At 43.0% G+C, this 24,203-nt stretch overlaps 1 protein-coding gene across 1 annotated transcript; it reads left to right on the forward strand.

Moving 5' to 3' along the window:
- Positions 1–204: 204 nt before the first annotated feature.
- LOC137666039 (phenolphthiocerol/phthiocerol polyketide synthase subunit C-like) lies at positions 205–11,598 on the forward strand. Its single transcript, XM_068405619.1, is given in 7 exon segments — positions 205–231; positions 233–320; positions 2,107–2,260; positions 3,818–3,978; positions 5,212–5,415; positions 5,519–5,700; positions 6,019–11,598. Coding segments are annotated over 7 exon segments (6,396 nt in total).
- Positions 11,599–24,203: the final 12,605 nt, after the last annotated feature.

The following is a 24,203-nucleotide window of genomic DNA, read 5'->3' on the forward strand; positions in this document are numbered from 1 at the left end:
TGTTTGTGACTGAGGGAGTTAGGGGAATTAGGCAGGCATTTTCCTCTAAAAGTAGAGACAACAATAAAAATACTGTGCAGGTCTGTGGGGAATGTCATTTCTTCTCACAACCAGTAACAGATCGTTGAAGATTAATGAATCTTTGAACAAGTATGTGTGTTTGTCGGACATTCACCTTTTAACCTAATATTTATTTAATGATAAATGTGTAATTGTTTGAGCTGGCTGACATTTACACCTGTATTGTGCAGCCCAGGAGATGGAGATCGAAACTGAAGATGAAGTTGCTATCGTGGGAATAGGATGCAACTTTCCTGGAGGTAAGTTTGGGGTAAAAGCAAAGCAGGCTGCTGAGTGAACATTGAAAACACAGTCACTCATTACTGTGGAGGTGGAGGAAAACAACATGTTCCTCCCTTACTTCTGTAGAATTCGTTGCTTTGCTGCTTGTAGGATCTTTGTAACAGGTCACACTGGGTGGAAACTAACTGGTTCAAATCTGTCCACCGACAGGCAGACCTGCAGTGTCGGCTGTGGGCAGGGCATTGAGCTGCACACATGAAACTCATACAAATGAACTGGATGGGTCTGGGATGATGTGAGCTTTCTGCACGTGCACTGGCTGGATGATTGTGCATTGTTGCAGGAAAACACATCCATAGGGACAGGACAGATCGAGGGCCTGTCAATATCACCAGCTCTGCCTGTAGTGTAAATAGATTGGGTCTTACTAAAAGAAAGCTTCCTGCTTTATTACAGTATAATAATCCAAGGAGTGGAATACAGTTCTGTCCTTGCAAGTCGGCGTTCAGCCCTAAAGGTGACCGTGCTAGTCTCTTCCTTCCCTTGTCTTCTTTCTTGCCCTCACTGCATTTCAGTTCCTGGCTTCATTTTGTCCGAGATTCGACAGGTATATGTGGTACAGCGATAACTATGTGGCCCACAGCTAACTGTGAGCAAACAGGAATGGTCCTGAATCCAGTAAAGGGCTAGTAAATACTTAGCAGCAGTCTCTTGCCCCAGCATTAAATACAAATTTGGTGCAAGCCATTTGTTGGTCCAGACATGCCAGTAAAGGGACTCTCTTCAGAAACATTGTTCTTACTTCCCTGTCCATGCAGTAAGTGAACACGTGTCCTGATCCTGCACTGTGCATGCTCAGAAGTGCGCTTCTGAACTTGCCTCAAAGGAACCGGAGTGATGGGAGCTGTTAAAGTACCCGTGTCTGGCTAGTGTCGGAGGCTGTGTCTATGACGATGGACTAACCACGGGAGGGCTTAGGTGGGAATGCTGTCCTGCGATCACTGTTACTGACTGCTAGCACAGTGCCCAGCCCAGCGCTGGCCCACGTCAGTTAGAGCTCTCCCGGTCAGTGCTTGGACATGCCACAGGGCAGCACCTGCACAGGGCTGTTTCCAGAGCGAGTACAGGTGAGGGGGAAGTGGAAGCTGGGAGGAGGAGAAATGTGGGCCACTGTGTGGATGCCATGTGAGTTGGTTTGAGGGCTGAGGGTCTAGATATATGCTCAGTGCCTGAAGCTGGAGCTCTGGATCTCAACCAGTAAGGACAGGGTCCCTCACAATCCAGTAGTGAGGTATTGGGCTCTGTCAGCGTTGAATAAACACATCGTTTTATGTTTGATTTGGATGCCCTTCTAGTGTTAGGCACAAAGGATAATGCCTCTGGCATTTTCCTGGTATTTGTAAGCTCAGTGTGTCTTCAAAGAGCTCGTGTCCAGAGAAGACCTTTTGCTGCCAGTGGAGCTGCCTGAGGAGTGGTGCTGTACAGATACAGAAAGACCTCACCATACTCATGTGGTCAGTGAGGACATGATGCATGGATATAGTAGATGCAGTGACCTGCTAGGGAAATGGGGACAGCAGAAGGACTTTGTGGGGTTCCTTTGCCTTTAGGCAAGCAGTGAAGAGACCAGTCATGCCTTTCCATTTTCCTCTCACCAAAGAATGACCATTTCTTTCTCTGGTGATTCTGCTTGAGCAACCTGCGTTTATACGTGGGAGTTCCTTGTAACTGAGTGTGCATTTCTGAGTCTGCAAGGGAGGGGGAGCACATAATTTAATGTACTTTAAAATCTTTGTGCAACAGGTGACGGAATTGACAATTTCTGGAAAGTCCTGGAGGAAGGCAAAAACTGCACCGTAGAAATCCCCCCCGAGAGATTTAATGCCAAGGAGTGGTATGATCCAGATGATAACAAGCCAGGAAAAATATGTACAACACGAGCTGCTCTTCTCAAAGAGTGAGTCTGTTACTATGTGGTGCCACTGACTCTTTTTGCACTTAGACTTATGTGTCCAGCCTTTCAGGGGGTGCAAGGCACAGGAAGAGCTTATAAATGGGACCTAGGAACCGGCTTTCTTTTATCTCAAGTGATGAGCATGCAGTTGTCAAAGTGCAGGAATTCCTGGTACGTGACATGGATGAGCAAATTCAGTTGCAGGCCGTGTTACGCACATACGTACGTGGCTGGGAACACATATGACCTTTGATTACATAATTGAACATGTATGTACATGCCCACCATGAGTGGAGATGTCACCTGTCATGTGACGGGGTGTCTGCATTTTGGGTACACAGAAGTACACATGCATTATGCATGCAGGGGTATGGACTGGATGCGAGGTGGGCTCTGGACTGCCAAATAATTTGTACTGTCCACCTACGGACTGTGGAGGAAGGTGGCAGACTGTGGACTCTGAGGTGTAAGAACTGCCTGGTGAGTCTGCTCCAGTTTCAGCCTGCAGGTTAGCCAGCTTTGCTGGACCTCAGAACCTAATTCTGTGCTTGCGGGGACAAGTAGCTCTAATTCATGTGCTGGTGTGACAATTTAGATACAAAGTAAGGAAGTGTGGTTTTGCTCCATAGTCAACAAGGGGATCTTATGTTTAATTTGAGTGTTATGCTTGCTTGCTTGTACACCTGAACTATTCATCATTTCTTAACAATCTTGCTTTTCTCTGGGCTCGTACTGTCATGTCTTTAAAAAATGGAACTTTTTCCTGAGTCACTCCTCCACAATACTGAGGGATTATGTATGTGTAAGTATCAGGTAACGATACTAGTGTAAAAAGAAAGCCTGGAGGAGCAAACTACAGCATCCGTCTCTTCACTTGTGTCCTCATGTCTCATGTCAAATTATCCCAGAGGTATGGGTACACCTCTATGGGGAATTTTCCCTCAAATCAAGAAATGGTAGAAGGCCATACAAAGCCAATCTTGGGATGGAAGATTAAGCCTGGGCTTGGTCTTTTGTAAGCGTGGGCCTACTCTGAATATTTTTTTAAAGGTAAACACACACACATGCACACATAAAACATTTTGAAATGATTACTAGATAAGGGAATATATTGGAAGCATTCAAGCTGATCCTCTGCTTATTGGTTTTAAATTGTAAAAACATCAGTCTATATTTCCTTAAAATAATTTAGAAGGCAATATTTGTTTAGGACTTGTTGGCTGAGACCACATTACAGCAGAGGGAGTCTCACTCAGCAAATTTTCATAATCTGAGGAGTCCTGTTGGTACTAGTGAGATAACCATGTGAATAAAGATTTCTGGGATTGGGCTCATAACTGTGAAATGCAGAATCATTGATAAAAATACATATTTTGTTGTGGGACATAAAGCATGCTTGGCCTACACATATTTTCTTCTGGATTTCATAAATGGGAACTGTGGCCTAAACACCAGTTACTGCTTTGCTTTTCATGACATTGCAAAAAACGTGTACTTTGAGTCTAGAAGTAAAGGCCTATTGTCTATATATTGTACCGTTTTCTGGTCTGTGTATTTTAGATTTAACTCATTTGACAACCACCTGTTTGGGATTAATGATCTGGAAGCTGCACGCATGGATCCGCAACAGAAGTTACTGGTAGAATGCACATACAAAGCCCTGGAGGATGCAGGAGTCCCTGTGGAAGCTGTCAGTGGCACTAAAACAGGTGTTTTTATTGGTAAGATGAAAATTTCATGGTGAAGAATGTCCATTTGAACCTCACAAAGACTGGAGCTTTCCTTCATAAACTTTACATACGCGTCTAGCACTAGAGAATTTAATGCTACTCTGCTATGACACTACTGGTGATTTTTGGTAAGGATTACTGGGCTATTCCAGAAGTTCATTATATAATTCACGTATCTATTTTAGGTGCTCCTCTTAGTGTCTTCAGGCACTGAAGCTGAAGCAGGAAAGAGTTAAACTGTCTACCAAACCCAACACTTCCCAGGAATGATACTCTCAAACCAAGCCTACACTTTTTCCAGCGTACTGTTTTCCAGTGTAATATTAGCTAAGGTGTTGTGGGGGTTAAGATCCTTTTAAAGCAGCAGAAATCCTCATGTAGATACTAGTATGCTACCAAGGTGCACTTGTCCAACTGCTTATTTTGTCAAGGAGCTACAATTACAGCACGTTTTTGCTGGTGTAATCTGTGTCTCTTTTAAGAGGAGTTTTCTGGGATTGTCAGGCTGATGTAACTATAGGGGCAAACTGATTAGATTAACTTTTAGTCTGACCATCCTCTTCTTTCACAGAGGAGACTATTCCTTGCTCTCTGAATAGATGAACTGCATTTTCCATACATGCCTGTGGGCTTGGGGATCCGCTGTATTTCCAGCATGTGTGTTCTCAGAAAGAGGACACAACTCCTCTCACAGGCCCTGTTCTTCTTTTCTATTTCTGTCCCACTTACTGGATCACAGTGAGCAAACCAAAGATAAAGAAAAAGCATTGGATGTAGCTATGCTCTGACCTTTAACTTGGAACATCTGAGGAACTGAAGCTAATGTCCTGTACATGTCCTGTCCCAGATATCCTTGTTGTAACTTCTTAATACGTATGCCCATAGTGAAACCAAAACAACCACTCTCAAACTGAGATACAGGGATCTACACAGGCTACACAGAGCTTAATGGCATCATACAGAGAGCTGAGCCATCAGGAAACACCTGTCATTTACTGTGCAGGTAGAAATTTCAAGTGTTAGGTATGTTTGTGTAAGTTGGGTCCAGGGGAATTGCTGGGAGTTTTGCCTTTGACTTGTGTTGAAGCAAAGTTTCACCACAGGAGCACTGATGCTATGTAGTTTACTATCAAAACAGAAAACCAAAACATGCTCTCAGGTTTAGGGTTGTACATCCCTTTTGTTTGCTTGGGTTAACGTGACATGTATTTGATATTTTTACAGGTCTTATGAATCGAGACTATGAAATCGTAACAAGCAGAGCAGTGAATGAAATCAATCACTATGACGGTACAGGAACAGCAGCTAGCATTGCTGCTAACAGGGTCTCGTTCACATTTAATCTGACTGGACCATCACTGGCCATTGACACTGCATGTTCATCTTTTCTTTTTGCTCTGCACTACGCCTTGCAAGCAATTAAATCAGGTAATGGGACTGAAGAGATGCTGGATAAAGAAATTACGATTGCTACTGTTTCTGCCTATCATCCTGGACATCTCAACATGGGTATGTTTCTATTTTACTCCAGGAGACTGTGAGGCAGCCATCTGTGGTGGAGTGAATTGCATCATAGATCCCCGCACCTTTGTCTCTCTCACTAGAGCAAAAATGATCTCTCCAGAGGGAATAAGCAAACCCTTCTCCAAAAAGGCAGATGGCTATGGGAGGGGAGAAGGCTGTGGTGTTGTTTTCCTCAAACCACTGAAAAAGGTAAAATTGCTTGTGAAGCAGCCTAAAGTAAGACTGGTTGCTTACCTGAATTTTGCATCCTCGGCTCTAATAATTACTTTTCCAGAAAATCTTTTCCAATTCCAGTTTAAGATTAATAAAGCACTTATGAAGCATTAAGCATTTGTGCACTTTGCCTAGCATGGGAAAGTTAGTATTATATATATTTTATATATATGTATATATATTTAAATGTTAGTATTATACTCTCTCTGTTCTTGGTTTTGTTATGTGGGGTTTTTTCCTTACACAGAGAAAGCAGGAGATTATTAAAGATAATTTTACCTTTTTATGAAACAGGCAACGGAAGACTACAGCAAAATCTGGGGTGTTATAAACATCAGTGAAGTAAATCAGAACGGTAGGTCCATAACTCCAATCACAAGACCGTCTCAAATACAGCAAGAGAAGTTACTGCGCAGCATTTATGGAACTCGTGTTGATCCCTCAGTTGTGCAGTACATTGAAGCACACGGTACAGGAACTGTCGCTGGAGATCCTACTGAAGCTGAAAGCCTAGGTAGTGTCATTTCTAAAAACAGGTCTTCACAAGTTTCCATTCTGAAAATTGGTTCGGTGAAAGGAAATATTGGCCACACTGAATCAGCTGCTGGAGCAGCAGGGTTAATCAAAGTGCTTCTGATGATGCATCATGGAAAGATTGTTCCATCCTTGCACTACTCGAAGGAGATGAGCAGCGTCGATACAGAGAAATTAAACTTTGCAGTTCCCACAACTCTAGAGCCCTGGGAAGAATCCAGCGAGTATGGAAGAGTAGCTGGCGTCAACTGCTTTGGGTTTGGAGGAACCAATGCTCACATCGTAGTCAGGCAGGTTAAGCAGCTAGAGTCTCTTCCTGCCTTTAAGAGGCCCCTTGAATTAGTTCTGCTGTCAGCAGCATCGAGTAAGGCCCTCCAGATGACAATGGCCGATACAGCTGACCAGCTGAGCACAAGAATCTCCATAACCCTCCCAAGCCTGGCCTATACATCTGCCTGCAGAAGAAGCCATGCCAACTACAGGTACCGAAAAGCATTTGTCACAAATTCTCTGCAACACTTGCAGCAAGAGGTTATGTCGGCAGCCAGCACTGAACTTGCCATGTCAAAGGTGGAACCACAGCTGGTGTTTGTGTTCTGTGGCAATGGCGTAACACTGAAGGAGTTCAGTGAGGTACTGCTGAGCTCAGAGCCAGTGTTCAGAGACAAGTGTAAGGAAATAGAAGTGCTTTTTCAGAAACACGCTCCCATCAGCCTCTTGCCAGCAAGAGGTCATAGCCCAAAGGATGTGTTGAACCCAGAGCTTTCCCAGCCCTTGCTTTTTACCCTGCAGGTTGCCTTGGCTTCCCTTCTGAAATACTGGGGCGTTAAGCCGGTCGCTGCCGTTGGCCACTCGGTAGGGGAAGTTGCTGCTGCGCATTTTGCTGGGTACCTTTCCCTGGCAGATGCAGTCAAAGTGATTTATCACCGGAGCCGGCTGCAGGCAAAGACTGCCAGTGGCAGGATGTTGGTGGTTGGAAACATCCCTGTTCAAGAGATTGCTGAACATCTGCATCGCTACTCAGGAAAGGTGTGCATTGCAGCTTCCAACAGCCCAGTTTCCTGCACCTTGTCTGGGAATCCAGACTCTGTGGATGCTGTCCAGAGAGATTTAGCTCAAGCTTTCAGCCAGAGAAACATCTTTCTTCATGTTTTAAATGTCCCAGCTGCGTACCACAGCCCCAGCATGGATATGATACTTGGGGAGTTGGAAGAGAACATACAGCCTTTAGAAAAACAGAAGGGGGAAATAGAAGTGATTTCAACACTGACTGGGGTGGCTGCGTCTGAAAATGACTTTGCTCAGGGCAAATTCTGGGCGCGCCATACTCGTGAGCCTGTTGCTTTCACTCAAGCCATCAAAACTGCAGCGAGAGAGAGGGAAAATGTGGTGTTTGTGGAAATAAGTCCTCACCAAGCATTGCAGCGAAACATAAAGGAAACTCTAGGAAAAAGCACAAAGGTGTTCTCTGCTTTGCAAACTGATGCAGAGTATCAGACACTCTTCACCCTGGTAGGAAATCTCTTTGAACTGGGATATAACCCCAACTGGCAGCACTTTTATAACGGGTATCAAAGCGTTCCAGCGGCCATTCCGCGGTATCAATTTGACCGCAAAAAACTCATGACCTATCTGGATATCCATCAACAAGGAAACCAAAGAGATGTCAGCTCCAGTCATCCTTTGATTTATGGCATAAACAGTGAGAACACAGAGTTTGGCTGCCTGCTGTCTCAGGACACGACATCATACTTATATGAGCACAAGAACAACGGTGTGGCTTTAGTCCCTGGCGCTTTTTATGCGGAGCTTGGTCTGGCCTCGGTGATGAGCAGCTCAAGACCTAGAGTGCCTCTGAGTACTTGCCAGATGAGTATCACTTTTTCTGTGCCCTGTGTTCTCACAGAGAGTTCCCAAGTCTTGAGTATCAAGCTGAGTCCACAAAATGCAGTGACAGCCTTTGAGATACTCTCTTCCTCCAACGCAGTTTATGCTGCAGGCCAAGTTACAAAGGGGCCTGAAGCTGTGGTGGAAGAAAGCACCATCTCCTTCCAAGACATCTATCAAAGATGCAGGTCAGTGGTCAGCAGAGAGGAGGTTTATGAAGCACTGTCTCAGGTTGGCTTTCAGTATGGTTCCATGTTCAGGCAGCTCAGCGATGTGCATTACTGTCAGGAGCTAAAGGAAGCTATAACAAGCATAAAGGTGAACAAGGAGACTGTCAGAGAGATGTACAACTACTGTATCCATCCCGTGCTGCTCGACTGCTTTCTGCAGATGACCGCTGTCATGACCTCGAGGACGTTCCAGTCCAGAGCAGGCTTTCCTTCAGGGATAGGCAGCCTGGTGGTGCTGCGGCCACTGGAGGAAGAAATGATGATATATATGAGAACAAGTAAATCCATTGGGAACTGCCTAGAGGTCTGTGGATGCTTTATGGACAAACGTGGCTCTGTTTTGGCTGAACTGAAGCGTGTTGCCATCACTTTCATGAAGCAGGCATCTTCCAGAGACAATGAGTTCATGTTTGAAAACAAGTGGAAAGAAGTCTCTCCTTCCCAGACGATTGGACATCTGGGGGCTATGGCCAGAGTGTTAGTGTTTGCTGACAAATTTGGGATAGCTGAGCAGCTCAAAAAATATTTGCATCCTGATTCGAGATATGTTATATATGAAGACTGGGAATCCCTCTTGGAAGGCCACCCACAGAATAAAATGAGAGCAGAGGTTGAGGATTACAATGAAATTCTGTTCCTGTGGGGAATTCAAAAGTTAAACGAAGGTTTCCCAAGCAAAGTGGTAGACCAATTGGCAAAGTGTTGTGAAGCCTATCGCCAAGTTATTGTGGCATTAAGAGAGAAAACGTCCCGGTGTTCAGTCAGAGTTATCACGTACAGAACGACAGAAAGAAACGTAGACCATGTTAACTGTGGGTTTGCGTTGCATGGCATGACCAGAACTTGTGTCGCTGAAGTTCCAGAAATCACATTTCAGATGATTGACCTCAGCTCTTCCAGTTCCCTGGACATCTCAGTGCTGGCAGATGTTCTTGCCAAATACAAAGGTGGGGACTATCCAGAAGTTTGCATCAGCCAAGGAAGAACTTATGTGGCTGAAATCAGACGCACGCCTTTTGTAGATGCAGATTACAGCCAACCCATAAGATCCCTCCAGAAGTCAGAAACATTCACTTTGTACACGTCTGATCCATACACAGCAAAAGACTTGTCTGCTGAATTGTCCACCAGCACTGCTACTCGGCTTGAAAAACAGAGCGTTGAAATTCAAGTGGATAAAATATGTCTCCACTCAGAAGATTATGTTCCCATTAGTGTTTCTAGTCGTAACTTTGGGAACACACTGTATTGGAATTCACAAGCAGTAGACAAACATGGACTTTTAGCTCTTGATTTCAGTGGCACAGTAACAGCAACAGGCATTGATGTGAAGAAAGTTAAAGTGGGAGATCACGTGGTTTCATGTTATCCAGCTGCTGCGTCATCCAGAGTTCGGATTCCAGGAACTGTTTGTTTCAATGTAAAGAAATTCCCATGCTTTCAGAATGTGCCCTGTGTGTCATACTTCATCATTGCATGGGAAATCTTCAATCGGAGGTTACCCAAGGGGAAACATGGTAGAACATTGGGTATTATTTCTACAGAGCCGTCATCAGTTTTGTGCCTTGTTCTTTCTGCGGCAGCAGAAGAGATGGGTTGGAGAACAGTACTTGCAAGGCCTACTCCTGATAAGTTCCAGTATATAAACCTATGCAATGCCCTGGTTGTTCTTCCTCCAGTAGACAGACTGTCTCGGGAGGATCTGGCCCACCTGTGCTTTCTTAAAGATGTGGTGATAGTGTGTGGCAATCGACAGTCTGAATGTACCCAGAACGTCAGTGGAATTGATCATGAAAATGTCAGCTTTCATATCCTTACACTTACCAGCATTTTCCAGAAAGCATCTCTAAAGGAACTGCAAAAGACTGTGCACGCATGGATAAGTTCCATGGATATGAAACGGTTTAGACATCTATCAGGTTCTGTTTTTCAGCAGACTGAGAACTTTGAAAGAAGGAACTCTCCAGTGTCCTATTTTACCTGCAAATCTGTCCCCCTTGCTGTACTGAGAAGGCAGAAGGACACAACCATGGTTTCAGATATACCGTTGTATGAATCCCAGAAGAAGCTGTTTAAACAGAATGCTGTTTATGTAGTAGTTGGGGGGCTCACTGGACTTGGCTTTGAAACGGTGAAATTCATAGCCGCAAATGGAGGAGGGTGTATTGCAATACTCTCCAGGAAAATTCCAAGCAATGAGAAGCAAGAAGAGATGAAGGCTGTGCAGCAGCAGCACGAAGGCAGCAAAGTAGTGTTTGTGCAGTGTGATGTCACTTCGACCAGGGATGTTGAGAAAGCTTTCCAGTCCATTGCAAACAGCTTTGCAGGGAGTCCAGTCAAAGGTGTATTTCAAAGTGCTGGTGTTTTACACGACGGTCGCCTTGAAGTTCTGAACTTGGCTGACTTCCAGAAAGTGCTGAGCCCAAAAGTAGCAGGGACCCTAAATCTTCATTGGGCTACCAGACGCCAGGAGCTTGACTACTTTGTGTGCTACTCCTCTGTTACTTCCTTCCTGGGAAATTCCACTCAGGCAAACTATGCAGCTGCCAACTCTTTCTTGGATGTCTTCTGCCTCTACAGGAGGAACTGTGGGCTTTCAGGCCAATCCATTAACTGGGGTGCTTTGAACCTTGGCATACTACTCAATCAAAACCATATTCAGAACATTCTGGAATCCAAGGGCATAGACATTCTGCAAGTGCATGAAATTCATGAGTATCTCAGGAAGAGCTTACTTATAAATAACCCGCAGCAAGCTGTTGTCAAATTAAATTTTCCAGTTTTATTTAATCATATTTTTTCTCTGACTATGTCTCTGAAAACTCGCTTCGAATCACTTATGTTAGAAGAATTCAGGAGCAAGCATGAAACCTCTGAGGAAACTCAGCTACAATCCCACGATACTGCCTTAATCAAGTCTGAAGATTATATCACCTCACTGGTGAGTGACCTCACTGGATTGAGCGCAGATGAACTAACCATGAATACGCCACTTTCATCACTGGGCATAGACTCTATGTTAGCTATGACAATTCAGAACCGTGTCTTTCAAGAGAGAAAGGTGGACATACCTCTTCTGAAACTGCTTGATCCTCACACAACTCTGTCAAGTTTAGTAGTAGTTTTAGAAGAAACAAGCAATGCAAATGGAATAGTTGAGGAAAAAAATGCTGTGATTGAAAGTGCAGAAAATGGGAGCTGTGTTATAGAAATTTTCACATAATTAATGTAAAAGTTCTTATGAGTTAGGGAGACAAGGATCAATAAGGGTGAAATAGAATGAAGAATAGAATAATTAATATAAGTCTATCTGAATAAACACAGGTGGGCTTTCACAATCCATGGATATTGTTCTCAAAGCTCCTTGTGTAATCCTGACCTATGACTGAAAAAATCATCAATCAAAGCTTAATGGGTAGCTAAGCAGGAGTAGGCCTAGAATTATTACCTTCTGATGATTTTAGTAAAGGGGATGTATGGTTAACCTTTTCTTTACCTTAAAAGAAATATAGGACACTTAGAAATAAAAATTAGTATAGATAAGGTTTTAAATATAACTTTAGTTGTTTTTAAGGTTGAATGTTTAGGAGACACTGGCGGTGGGAACCGGACTCTGGTCAACCTGGATCAGGACGGGACGCTGATCACGGCAAGAACATTAAGGATGCCGATCACAGCAAGAACATCGAGGACGGGGTGTCGACCGGAGTCGGAGCAGAACCAGAACATAAAGATCAGCTAACCAATGGAAAAGAATGGACTTTTGTGGACTCTTGACGAAGGAAGAAAGAGGAATTGAAATAGTTAGTGGATTATTAACAGAAGCTTATGAAATGTTTATGATGTAATTGATTATTAGTTTCTGTATAAACCGATAGTGAATTTGAGTCAGGTACCATTCACTGTGGTGGTGGTCCAACTCTGAGTGGTTTAATAAAACCAGCAAACCTAGAGACCTGGACTCTGCCAATTTTCTTTAACAGAATTTGGCACCCCAGATGGGACTCTAGGACACTGCTCCGATTCTCTGAGCATTCCCGTCTCCAACGCCTAATTGCCGGCAACAAGGGTGAGTTCACCTGGTGGTCTTGGGAGCGGGTATACTCAGACACTAGGAGCCTGTGTGTTTAAAATTGCTGAGGAATTTTTGAAACAAAGGTACCCCGGGAAATTAAGGAAAAGATAAAATGGGAATTGGACTCAGCATTGAAAGGGGGACGCCCCTTGCTGAGGTTTTGGAGAATTGGAATAGAATCCTTTTGACTGGGACATGTGGGAAAAAGAGATTTATTTTGCTGTGTCAAGAAGAATGGCCGTTTTTAACTAGGATCCGAGGTGGAGGACCTAGAGGCATCTGGCCCTCTAAAGGGACCTTTGATGCACAAAGTTGAAATTTTTAAGGGTAATCCTCGAGGATGAAGGGAGTCAAGATATTGATTTTTGGTATATTTGATATTATTGGGCAAGTGCAAAGAAAGGCAAAAAGAGCCTAAACAAGTGAAACCTTCCATTCCTTCAGCGCCCGTGCTGGAGGAATCGAATTCTTTCACTGACAAGGGATTTGGCATGTATCCCATGAGGTTGGAATACATCCCAAACCCTAGAGTTGGACCTGGAGCTCCACCAGAGGTTCCACCAGTCCAAGCTGTTGTGAGACATGAACCTTGGAAACAAGGAGATTTAGTAAACTGGCAATCAAAATGCCACGCATCAGAGAGGATGCTGAAAAATGTGCTGAGATGCTATCTGGCATTTTTACTGATTATTCTCCAAATTGGAATGATGTAAAGACCCTCATGAGAGAGCTCTTTACAGCAGAAGAGAGGGAAAAAACCTTACAAAAGGATCGGGAAATTACACAAAGAGGTCAAGCTCAAGGGCTACAGCCCTGGCCCAATCAAAACCCAAATTGGAATTTGGCCACTGAGGATGGCGCCAGACTCCAACGAGAAGCCTTACAGCAACTGGTGGAGGCTGTTCGGCAACCTGGCGAAAAAAAATTACTAATTGGACAAAGGTAATGGAATGTAGGCAAAAACCTGATGAACATCCCAGTGATTACTGGAGTCAGTTAAAAGCTACTCTCCTGAAATATGGAGGAATGACAAGGGACAATTTTCAGGAACCCCTTGCAATCAGTGTATTTGTGGATCAATCTGCACCTGATATTAATAAATATTTCAAGAAACATATGCCAGGGTGGCAAGGCGAAAGCCTCACAAAGATTCTTGGTATTGCCACCTTTGTATATGATGGGAGAAGTGAAGAGCAAAAGAAACAAGATCAAAGAAAAGACAGAAAGGAGCAAGAGAGAGAGAGATCAGCCTTTCGGCACCGCAACTACTCAGAATTATCAGCGCGGCAGGAGAAGAGGTTTTTCACAAGGCTGTGGAAGGGGAGACCGAGGAAGACAAAGATTCATTCCCTCTCGAACTGATACTCTGGAATGTTTTTTTTTTACTGTGGTAATTTAGGGCACATTGTCCGGTATTGTCCTCTGAGACCACCTTCCAACAACGGTGGGAGAGACGGAGCGGAAAGACCGGGGCATCCACATTCTCACTGAGAAATTTATGGATCGGGACTCTGGGATTAAGGCAGATAACGAGGGACTTATCACAGCTAAGGTAAATGGCATTCCTGTTAAATTCTTAATAGATACTGGTGCAACTTTATCATTGTTAAATTTTCATGTGTCACAGCTATCTGATGAATTTGTAAAGGTTACTGGGGTTTTGGGTGAAGAGAAGTTATCGCTTTCTCTTCCCCTTCCTATTGTTTTTGATGATCGTTTGATATGAGGTTGATTTGTTATTTCGCCAACTTCTCCTATTTCACTATTTGGGAGAGATTTATTACAGGAATTGGAAACATGCATAGATTTAACTCCCAAAGGAATTTGATTGATCATAATGGAAATGCAAACTATAGAAATTTAAGAAGGTGAGCTTAAAATCCCAAAAGAGTTAAAGAATGTACCTTAAAAATTATGGAGTCTCTCCGGAGATGATATTGGACTGTTAAAATCTGCAGAACCTGTAGTGATTAAAACAAAAGGAGGGACTCCCCTGTAGAGGTTTGGTTAAGTGAGAAGGGGCACGATCTTGTGCCACTGAGCAGTCTGAGCAACCCAGGCTTTGAGCAAGGGTTAAGCCCAGAGCTAGCGACCTTGGACTCCCCTTGAACAGTGCAAAACAAAGAACCCCGTGGTGCCTGCTTCGGCGGGAAGCAGAGCTGCGTCCGGGGCGGGGGGGGGGGGCGGTCACGGCTCTGAGTATGTAAACCTATGGACTAATCACAAGTGCGATCGGGGCGCGTGATTAACATATGCATAGTCTATATAACCGCTGCTTTGTTTGTTAATAAACGAGAAGCTTCCATACTCACATTGAGATTGTGTAGTTTACTCCGGACCATCCCCCAGCACCTGCGAGCGCGCCCCCCCGTTTTTCCCCTTACTTCAACTGGTAGCAGAGGATGGTTCCCTTCGGCGTGCTCTCTCCGAGACTGCGGTAAGCAGCGAAAAGGAGGTGTTGGGAAAAAGACGGCTGGGAGAGTTGCTGTTCGGGTTCAAGAAAGGACAGAGCAGACACTGGAAGAGTTGGCCACTCAGCTCCCAGAGTTCAGGTGCTGTTCGGGTCCAAGAAAGGACAGAGCAGACACTGGTTGGTGCTGTTCGGGTCCAAGAAAGGACAGAGCAGACACTGGAAAAAGGGCAGCCATGGAGACAGAGGCTGCAGCCGCGTTACTCGCAAGTATCCTCTCTAAGAGAGGGAGCGAAACAGTGGAGAAACAGCTAATTAAGCTGATAAAGTTGGGCCAGCGCTGGGGACATTTTAAAGACACAGCGCTTGTATTTTCTGTGGAGGAATGGAGAGAAGTGGGAGACATTATGTGGGAAAAGACTGTTGAGAGGGACGCCGAGGAAAAAGAAATTAAGGAGGTGTGTGAACTCTGGCAAAACGTGATAGAGACTTTAAAAACTATGAGGGCAGAAAGAGAGGTCACCCGCGCGGCTGCTGAGATGCGGCCGGCGCCGCCGGAGCCCACCCCCCCCGCTAAAATGGAAAAAACTCGGGTTCTGGCTCGTTTCTTCGGGTTACCGGCAGTTAAGGGCATGTCAGCAAAGATAAAGCCATCCGTAGCTGAACTCCATACGGCGGTAGAAGCGGCGAACTCCGGGGAGAAATGGCGCAGCAAGAATTTAGAGGAGGAGGTTGCAAACAAAGGAACATGTGGCGCTCCTAGGACCGCGTGGCAAAGGGAGCGGAAACAGGAGGGGGAGGGGTGGTCAGCTCCTCCGCGGCTGGCTGGCGGAGAGGGGGGGTCTCATCCCCTCCGCGCCGCCGGAGTACCTGCCCCTTCCGCCCTCGCCCCGTCAATCAAGATCTACGGCATCTACACCACCTGACCGTGGGAACCCGGAGACGGACGCCACCGGACTTTTCCAGCAGGTGTTGCGAGCACCGTTTCGAAAGTGGTCTAGCCACTAGGTTTCCCGGTTTTCACCCCGGCGGCCCGGGTTCGATTCCCGGCATGGGAACCACGTGATTGGAAAATTCTTTAACAAGCAAAAGCTGCAGTTACACAGTATGGAGTAAAATCAGACGCTACATAAGTGTATTTGCAATACCAAATATACAGGTTTAGTACTTTTGCCTGTTAGTGATTGTTTTACATGTGTAAGGTTTTGGTTGAGATGTTAAATGGTGGAGAAGTACTGTGGATGTGAATGTGGGAAATAATTTTAATCATGTGTAATTGGTCACAGGGCCTAAGTTGCAGTAATTAACTTTTTGCTAATTTATTTTACAATGCCTTGTTACTTTGTATGCATTAATGTTTGGGTGTAAAGATTGTGTGTATATCCAACAGGGAGCCACAGTATTTAAACTGACCAACCTAATGTTACAACTGCTTTGAGGTGGTCTATGACTGAAGAGCGACTGCAGATTACTAAGGGACTGGTAGAGGAACAGTTAAAAGCAGGACATATCAAACCCCAGTTAGTCCTTGGAATACACCCATTTTTGTCATCCCTAAGAAAAGTGGAAAGTGGAGATTATTACATGATTTACGGAAAATTAATGAGCAAATGCAAGCAATGGGAGCATTGCAACCAGGTATTCCGTCACCTAACATGTTACCAGCAGGATGGCATATATTGATTGTAGACTTGAAGGACTGTTTTTTCACCATATCTTTACATCCTCAGGACACCATGAGGTTTGCCTTTTCTATTCCTGTTATCAACAAAGCGGAACCAGCTCAAAGGTATGAATGGGTAGTTCTACCGCAGGGCATGAAAAATTCACCTACGTTATGTCAGCTCTATGTGGCATGGGCACTGAAACCATTGCGCCAGCTATGGCCACAGACTATCGTCTATCATTATAGACATATATGTCTATAATATAATATAATAACGCCCCCCCGTTTTTCCCCTTACTTCACTCTCCCATCTATTAGGCAATACCCAATTGTGACAGAAGCTATCCCAAGTATTGGAAAACAAATAAAATCATTTTTGGAAAAGGGGATTTTAAAAGAATGTCAAAGTTACAAAGATGGGGATCCAGAATATAGATTTGTATTTGTAATTGTTCCCCATCCAGTAGTACCTGATCCAAATTTTATTGTTACTCAAATAACTATTTGGGGAAAATTTTACACTGTATTGAATTTGACTGGAGCTTTCTTTAGCATACCTGTGGCTGAGGAAAACCAGCACATATTTGCCTTTACTTGGCAAGGGAAACAATTAACCTGGACTCAGTTACCCCAGGGATTTACAAGGTCACCAACTAAATCCTCCCAAATTTTGAAAGGGGATTTGGCTGATCTGTTTTTTCCGTGTAAGTCTGAATTGATACAATATGTAGATGAGTTATTGTTAGTATGTCGTTCAAGGAAGGATTGTATTACAGATACTTGGTATTTGTGTAATAAATTGGTTGTAAAAGGTCACCGAGCATCTCCATCAAAATTGCAGTCCATCAAATGGGGTCCGGAGAGGCAAAAAGCTTTTACAACTCTGAAAGGTGCCTTAATGCAAGCACCGGCTTCAGGTTTACCAGATTATAGTAAACCTTTCAAATTATATTGTGATGAGCGAAAAGGAAACGCTAGAGGAGTTTTAGTCCAAACTTTAGGACCACATGAAAGACCAGTAGCATATTTTTCTGCTCAGTTAGATCCGGTTATACAAGGAACACCATTTTGTATAAAATCAGTAGCTGCGGCAGCAGAAATGGTAGAAAAAATGTAGATCAATAGTGCTGGGACATCCCCTAACCGTATGCGTACCCCATGAAGTTGAAATATTATTGAAACAATATGCAGAAAAATCACTTTCACTACAACGGGCACATAGATATGAACTGGTTTTACTTTTGGCTGACAACATCACACTTCAAAGGTGCAATACTTTGAATCCAGCCACTTCAATACCTTTGCCGACTGAAGGGGAAAAAGATCAACATGACTGTACCCAGGTATTAGCATTATCCAGTAAGCCACGTAATGATTTTCAAGACCAACCCCTGAGTGACCCAGACATCAACCTTTTGACAGACAGCTCATCCTTTTATGAAGAAGGAAAAAGGTATACTGGCTTGCAGTAACAACAGAAAAAACTGTGTTAAAAGCTAACCCTCTTCCTAGTGCTGCGGGGGCACAAGGCACGGAAATCATAGCGCTTACCGAGGCTGCAAGGTTGGCAAGAAGGTTAAAAGCTAACATTTACACAGACTCTAAATATGCTTTTGGAGTTTGTCATGCTACAGGTATCCTGTGGAAAGAAAGAGGATTTTTGACTTCAGCTGGAAAAACCATTGCACCTGGGAAGGAGGTACGTGAACTTTTAGAAGTTATACAGTTATATAAAAGCTCACACAAACCACCAAGATGCACTGTCGCGAGGAAATCGCTTGGCTGATCAGGCTGCAAAAGCTGCAGCCAAACAAATTCACCTTATTATGGCAGTTCTGTGTGCAGCAGAGAAACCTGACAGGCTTCCAAGTGCAGAGGAGATGTATGAGGCTCTTCCAGAGGAAGAAATGAAATTTTGGAGACGACTTGGAGCGGAACAACGGGATGGACAATGGACACTGGGCAACAAACCCCTACTCCCGAAAAGGTATTTACTACCTGTTGTTCGGTGGTTTCATGAAAAATGCCATGGGGGACCTGAGGGACTTGCACAAAGAATTCAACGGCTGTGGGCTGCACCCGGAGTCTGCTCCACAGTGAAAAGAATTACTGAAAGCTGTAAACTTTGCCGACAGTAGGCTACCACTAGGATTCAGCCACCTCAAGGTAAAAGACCGCCCGCGGTGTTTCCTTTTAAAGGATTACAAAGTGATTATGCTCAAATGCTAAAAGCAATGGGGTATTCATACTTGTTAGTGATTGTAGATCAATTATCAGGATGGGTAGAAGCTTTCCCAGCAAGAAAGAATGGTTCAAAAACTGTAGTGAAAGCGCTGTTGAAAGAGTTAATACCCCGATATGGAGTTCCTGAAGTAATTAATTTGGATAGAGGAGCTCATTTTTCAGCAGCGATTCTGTTCCAAGTTTATAATCCTTTAGGAGTCACAGGGAAGTTACATACACCCTATCACCCTGAGTCCTCTGGACAGGTAGAGAGAATGAACAGGACCATAAAGGAAAAGATTGTTAAAGTGTGTAAAACAACAGGATTGAAATGACCAGAGGCTTTGAATTTGGTTCTGTGGGACATTCGGAACACACCCAGACAACCTGTTGGGTTATCGCCAGCAGAAATATTGTTTGGGCGAGTTTTGGCTGTTCCAGGCACTTATTTACCAGCAAAAGAAAAAGTTTATTGGATGGAGATGAACGAGTGACACAATATATACTATACTTACAAAATTCTTTCTTTGAAATGCGAAAGCATGCCTATTGGTATCGAGGTGGATCTCCTGAGATACAAGTACATAATATTCAACCAGGAAACAAAGTATTGATAAAAAACTTTAAGAGGAAAAATAGATTTGAACCAAAATGGGAAGGACCCTATGTTGTACTTTTAAATTCTTTTTTATGCTGTCAAAGTTGCAGGGAAAGAAACCTGGATCCATCATTCTCTTGTCCGCAAGGAACCCGAGGAAAGATGAAATATTTTAGTTTGTTCCTTTTTTTTTTTCCATCTGTAAATGTTGCTGTTTCACCTTGTGTAAGATTTGCTATTCGTTACCAAGATTCCAATACCATTGCCTCTCGTGTGCTTTATAATAATTGTTCTTGGCGATCTGCAGGCTTCGTTATAGCAATTAAGACAAAGACTGGGGAACTCATTTTTACATCTAGCTATCCAAAGATTGAGCCCAGAGGAATTATTTATCAATTTGGAAAAAACAATAATAAATATATCTGGGGAGATGATAGAAAAATTAGCCAATGCCTCAATGCGTGGATTTCTGACACGGCAAAAAGAAATTACAAAACTCTCTAAAATTACAATTCAAAACAGAATGACTCTAGATGTGATATTAACCTCACAAGGAGGAGTGTGTACAGTTTTAAGTATCAGTTGCTGTATGTACACAGACCGATCTGGAGAACTGCTCACAGATGTGCACAAAATTTGGGAAGTGAGTTCTATGATGCAAAAAGTAGAAAAAGACGATACCTCGTGAGGATCTACTGAAACACTCTCTTGGCTCACATCTTGGTTCCCAGACTTAGCTTTATGGATAAAGAAGCTGATTGTAATTGTCTTGTTTATAATTAATAACATTGTGATTATACTAGTGTTAGGGCAATGCTGTATGAGATGTTCTTATTCCTTTGCTTCAAGAATAGGATCATCATGGAGATACAAATAATTGCAGGGATGCAATAAAAACAAAAGGAGGGAATTGTTATAGAAATTTTCACATAATTAATGTAAAAGTTCTTATGAGTTAGGGAGACAAGGATCAATAAGGGTGAAATAGAATGAAGAATAGAATAATTAATATAAGTCTATCTGAATAAACACAGGTGGGCTTTCACAATCCATGGATATTGTTCTCAAAGCTCCTTGTGTAATCCTGACCTATGACTGAAAAAATCATCAATCAAAGCTTAATGGGTAGCTAAGCAGGAGTAGGCCTAGAATTATTACCTTCTGATGATTTTAGTAAAGGGGATGTATGGTTAACCTTTTCTTTACCTTAAAAGAAATATAGGACACTGAGAAATAAAAATTAGTATAGATAAGGTTTTAAATATAACTTTAGTTGTTTTTAAGGTTGAATGTTTAGGAGACACTGGCGGTGGGAACCGGACTCTGGTCAACCTGGATCAGGACGGGACGCTGATCACGGCAAGAACATTAAGGATGCCGATCACAGCAAGAACATCGAGGACGGGGTGTCGACCGGAGTCGGAGCAGAACCAGAACATAAAGATCAGCTAACCAATGGAAAAGAATGGACTTTTGTGGACTCTTGACGAAGGAAGAAAGAGGAATTGAAATAGTTAGTGGATTATTAACAGAAGCTTATGAAATGTTTATGATGTAATTGATTATTAGTTTCTGTATAAACCGATAGTGAATTTGAGTCAGGTACCATTCACTGTGGTGGTGGTCCAACTCTGAGTGGTTTAATAAAACCAGCAAACCTAGAGACCCGGACTCTGCCAATTTTCTTTAACAAGCTGGCTATAGGAGTCTTCTCACTCAGGAACTGTGTAACTTTGAAGATACCTGGACCCTTTGTGGTATCTCAGAACATGTCATTGCAGACAGGGTAGAACACCTGGTGATGCTGATGTGCTCTTCTGCCCCAACCCAGAAAAAGCCACACCAGGTTCTTCTGCCATTGCACTACCTGTATTAATTTCAGTCAGTTGTTTGACTTGTTACTTTCAATACTTTTACCTTCATTTTTCAATATTTTAAACCGGAAATATGTAGGTTTATACATATATATTTTCATTTGGTAAATTTGTATCTTCAATGCCCATTGCATTTTTCAAACTGTTTTAAAGTCTTGATGAAAATGACATTTTTGCACTTCAAAACGATGAGTGTACATGTAAAGCAGCATAGGATTATCACCATTTTTTGTCATTATTATATTCTTAATGTGTTATTCTTTTTTTGAATACCAAATGTGTATAAATACATGTGTCTTTTTGAAGGACTTCTAGACATTGTGAATTTCAAAGGTTTCTTCTCAAAAAATAACACTTTATTTTTTCCTTCTGTCTGCAAAAATATTAAAAATATATCAGTTGCAAAGCATACAGTAAAGCAACCGTTTTTCTTTATTAATTAACCATCTTTTATGAAAGCCCTAAAAAACAAGAATAGCAAAAAAGTTTAAAAAGCATAACTTAAAGTTTATCTTTGTCTTATTTTAATTTTTCATCCCTCATCCACTCTCCAAATTTAAATTTTCCTAATCCTAACACCTCTCCTTATTTTACTCCAATGAGACCTACCCCATACTTTTGAAAGCAGAGCCCAGAGAGAGAAAAATTTAGTGATACTTATGTAGTGGTGATTCAATTCTGGAAATTCCAGCATACTTTAAAGTGTATTATGATTAAAATATCAGAGCATTGTATTCAGTTTCAAATCTGACTATAATCAATCATTTTCATACATCCAAGAAAAAATTTTCTATTGCAAACTTAAAGCGAATCCTATGCATCAAAGTCAAACACAGAATAGAATTTGCATGCATGCAGTCAATACCTATGACTTTATATAAATAATACCTGGAATTCATTAATAATCTTATCTACTGCTTCAAACACAGACCCTCTTCACTTAGTTTCTCCAGCTCAAACCAAATCATTCCAGATTAGTCTAGGGTGAGAACAGTACTTTGTGTTACACAGAAGGGGTTATAAATGCCTTTGATCAAGCAGGAATCAGCATTTTAGATTCATCTTTTCCTTCAGGACATGCTCATATTATTTAATCCTATACTGTAAGCTAAATTTAGGGTTAAACCTTCTCAGCAAATTCATATATATAAAAGAGATACTTCCAAATCTTCTCACTAAATTATACACAAATAACATTTTCCCAGAGCCTCACCATTAACATCACTGGGATATAGATCCAAGAGGAATGAAACAGAGCAAGAATAGGATACTAGATTGTTGCTGTTTAAGGCTGGGTGGGCGGTTAAATGGATGGCAGACACTCTCTATTAACCTTCTCCTTCCCCAGAGGGGAAAAGTAAAAGAGAAAAGGGAGAGAGACTTAATAGGTTGGAAAGTTAAACAGTTTTAATAAATGATAACACTGAAAAATAGTGTAATAAATAAAGAACTCTATGCAAAACTGCTACTGAGCTCCCCCCAGTGATGATCACGTCACCACTGACACTGCAGGGCAGGCACTGGACAGTCCTGAACCAGCCACATCAGCAGGTGGGAACCAGATTCAGGAGCGAAGGCAGGAGTGCAGGCAGAGTCCTCCCAGGATGTCGGCCATAGGGGAAGAGTGTGACCCTTGTGATCCCTCAGCTTTTAACTGAGTATCACGTGGGTGGGATGGAACATCGCGTTGGTCAGTTTTGGGTCACTTGTCTTCTCTGCTCCTCCCCGAAGGTGCGACACTTTTACGGTCCTTTCCTTTGTGGAACAAAGACACCCAAAAGGGACCCTGGTTTCCACAGCAACAAGCGTGTGTAGTCAACTTCAGAAAGTACAGTCACTTAAAAGAAACTTAACGGAAAAGTCTGCCCTAGTCCAAACCAGGACATTCCACCCCTTATTCCATACCATTTATGTCATATTCAGTTCACTACTGCTTTTTCCTTTCTCAAACATATATACAGATATCACTACTCTATGATTGTGGGTTTCCATCTGGCATAGCAGTCTCTCAGGGTAGGAGAGATGGTATGAAATTTGTCACGGTTCGTGCCCACGGGTTGTGGGTTAAAGATGTCAACCTCGAGGAGGTTACTGGACGCTACTTGAAGAAGCTAGCTCCAGTCTCATCACCACTGCGTTAACCTGAAAGATACGTCTTGAACACTGTTAGCATTATGCAGTGATCGACATTATACAGTTCAAAATTGAGCATTCTAACCCAGAGTTAGATCCCCTTGAGGCACACATTAGACTTCACCATCCTCCAGCATCACCCACCAAGTACCTCCAGGCCTTTGGGGGAAAGCCACTAATGGGTTTGCTTTTGCCCAAAGCAGGAAAAACCCAGACAGTTTTTCCCAACAGATGCTTTTCATGCACCACGGGGACTTTATCCCTGTCTACTGTATGCAGAAGTCCTGACTGAGCAGGGCCAGCTTGATTGATAGACCCTCTGGTGTTAACTAGCCAGGTTGCTTGTGCCAAATGTTTATCCCAATTTTTAAAGCTTCCACTCCCCCATTGCTTTTAGGGTAGTTTTTAATAGTCCATTGTACCATTCAATTTTACCAGTGGCTGGTGCATGATAGGGAATATGATATACCCACTTGATACCATGCTCTTTGGCCCAGTTGTCTATGAGATTATTTTTGAAATAAGTCCCATTGTGCAACTCAGTTATCTCTGGAGTTTCATGTCACCACAAGATTTTCTTTTCAAGACCCAGGATAGTGTTCTGGGCAGTGGCACGGGGCATAGGATATGTTTCCAGCCATCCGGTGCTTGCTTCCACCATTGTAAGCACATGGTGTTTGCCTCGGCGGGTTTGAGGGAGTGTGATATAGTCAATCTGCCAAGCCTCCCCATATTTATATTTCAACCTCAGCCCCCCATACCACAAAGATTTTAACCGTTTCGCTTGCTTAATTGTGACACGTTTCACATTTGTGGATGACCTGTGCAATAGCATCCATGGTTAATTCC

The sequence above is a fragment of the Nyctibius grandis genome, chromosome 7 (genome assembly GCF_013368605.1).
Source record: "Nyctibius grandis isolate bNycGra1 chromosome 7, bNycGra1.pri, whole genome shotgun sequence".
Taxonomy (NCBI): domain Eukaryota; kingdom Metazoa; phylum Chordata; class Aves; order Nyctibiiformes; family Nyctibiidae; genus Nyctibius; species Nyctibius grandis.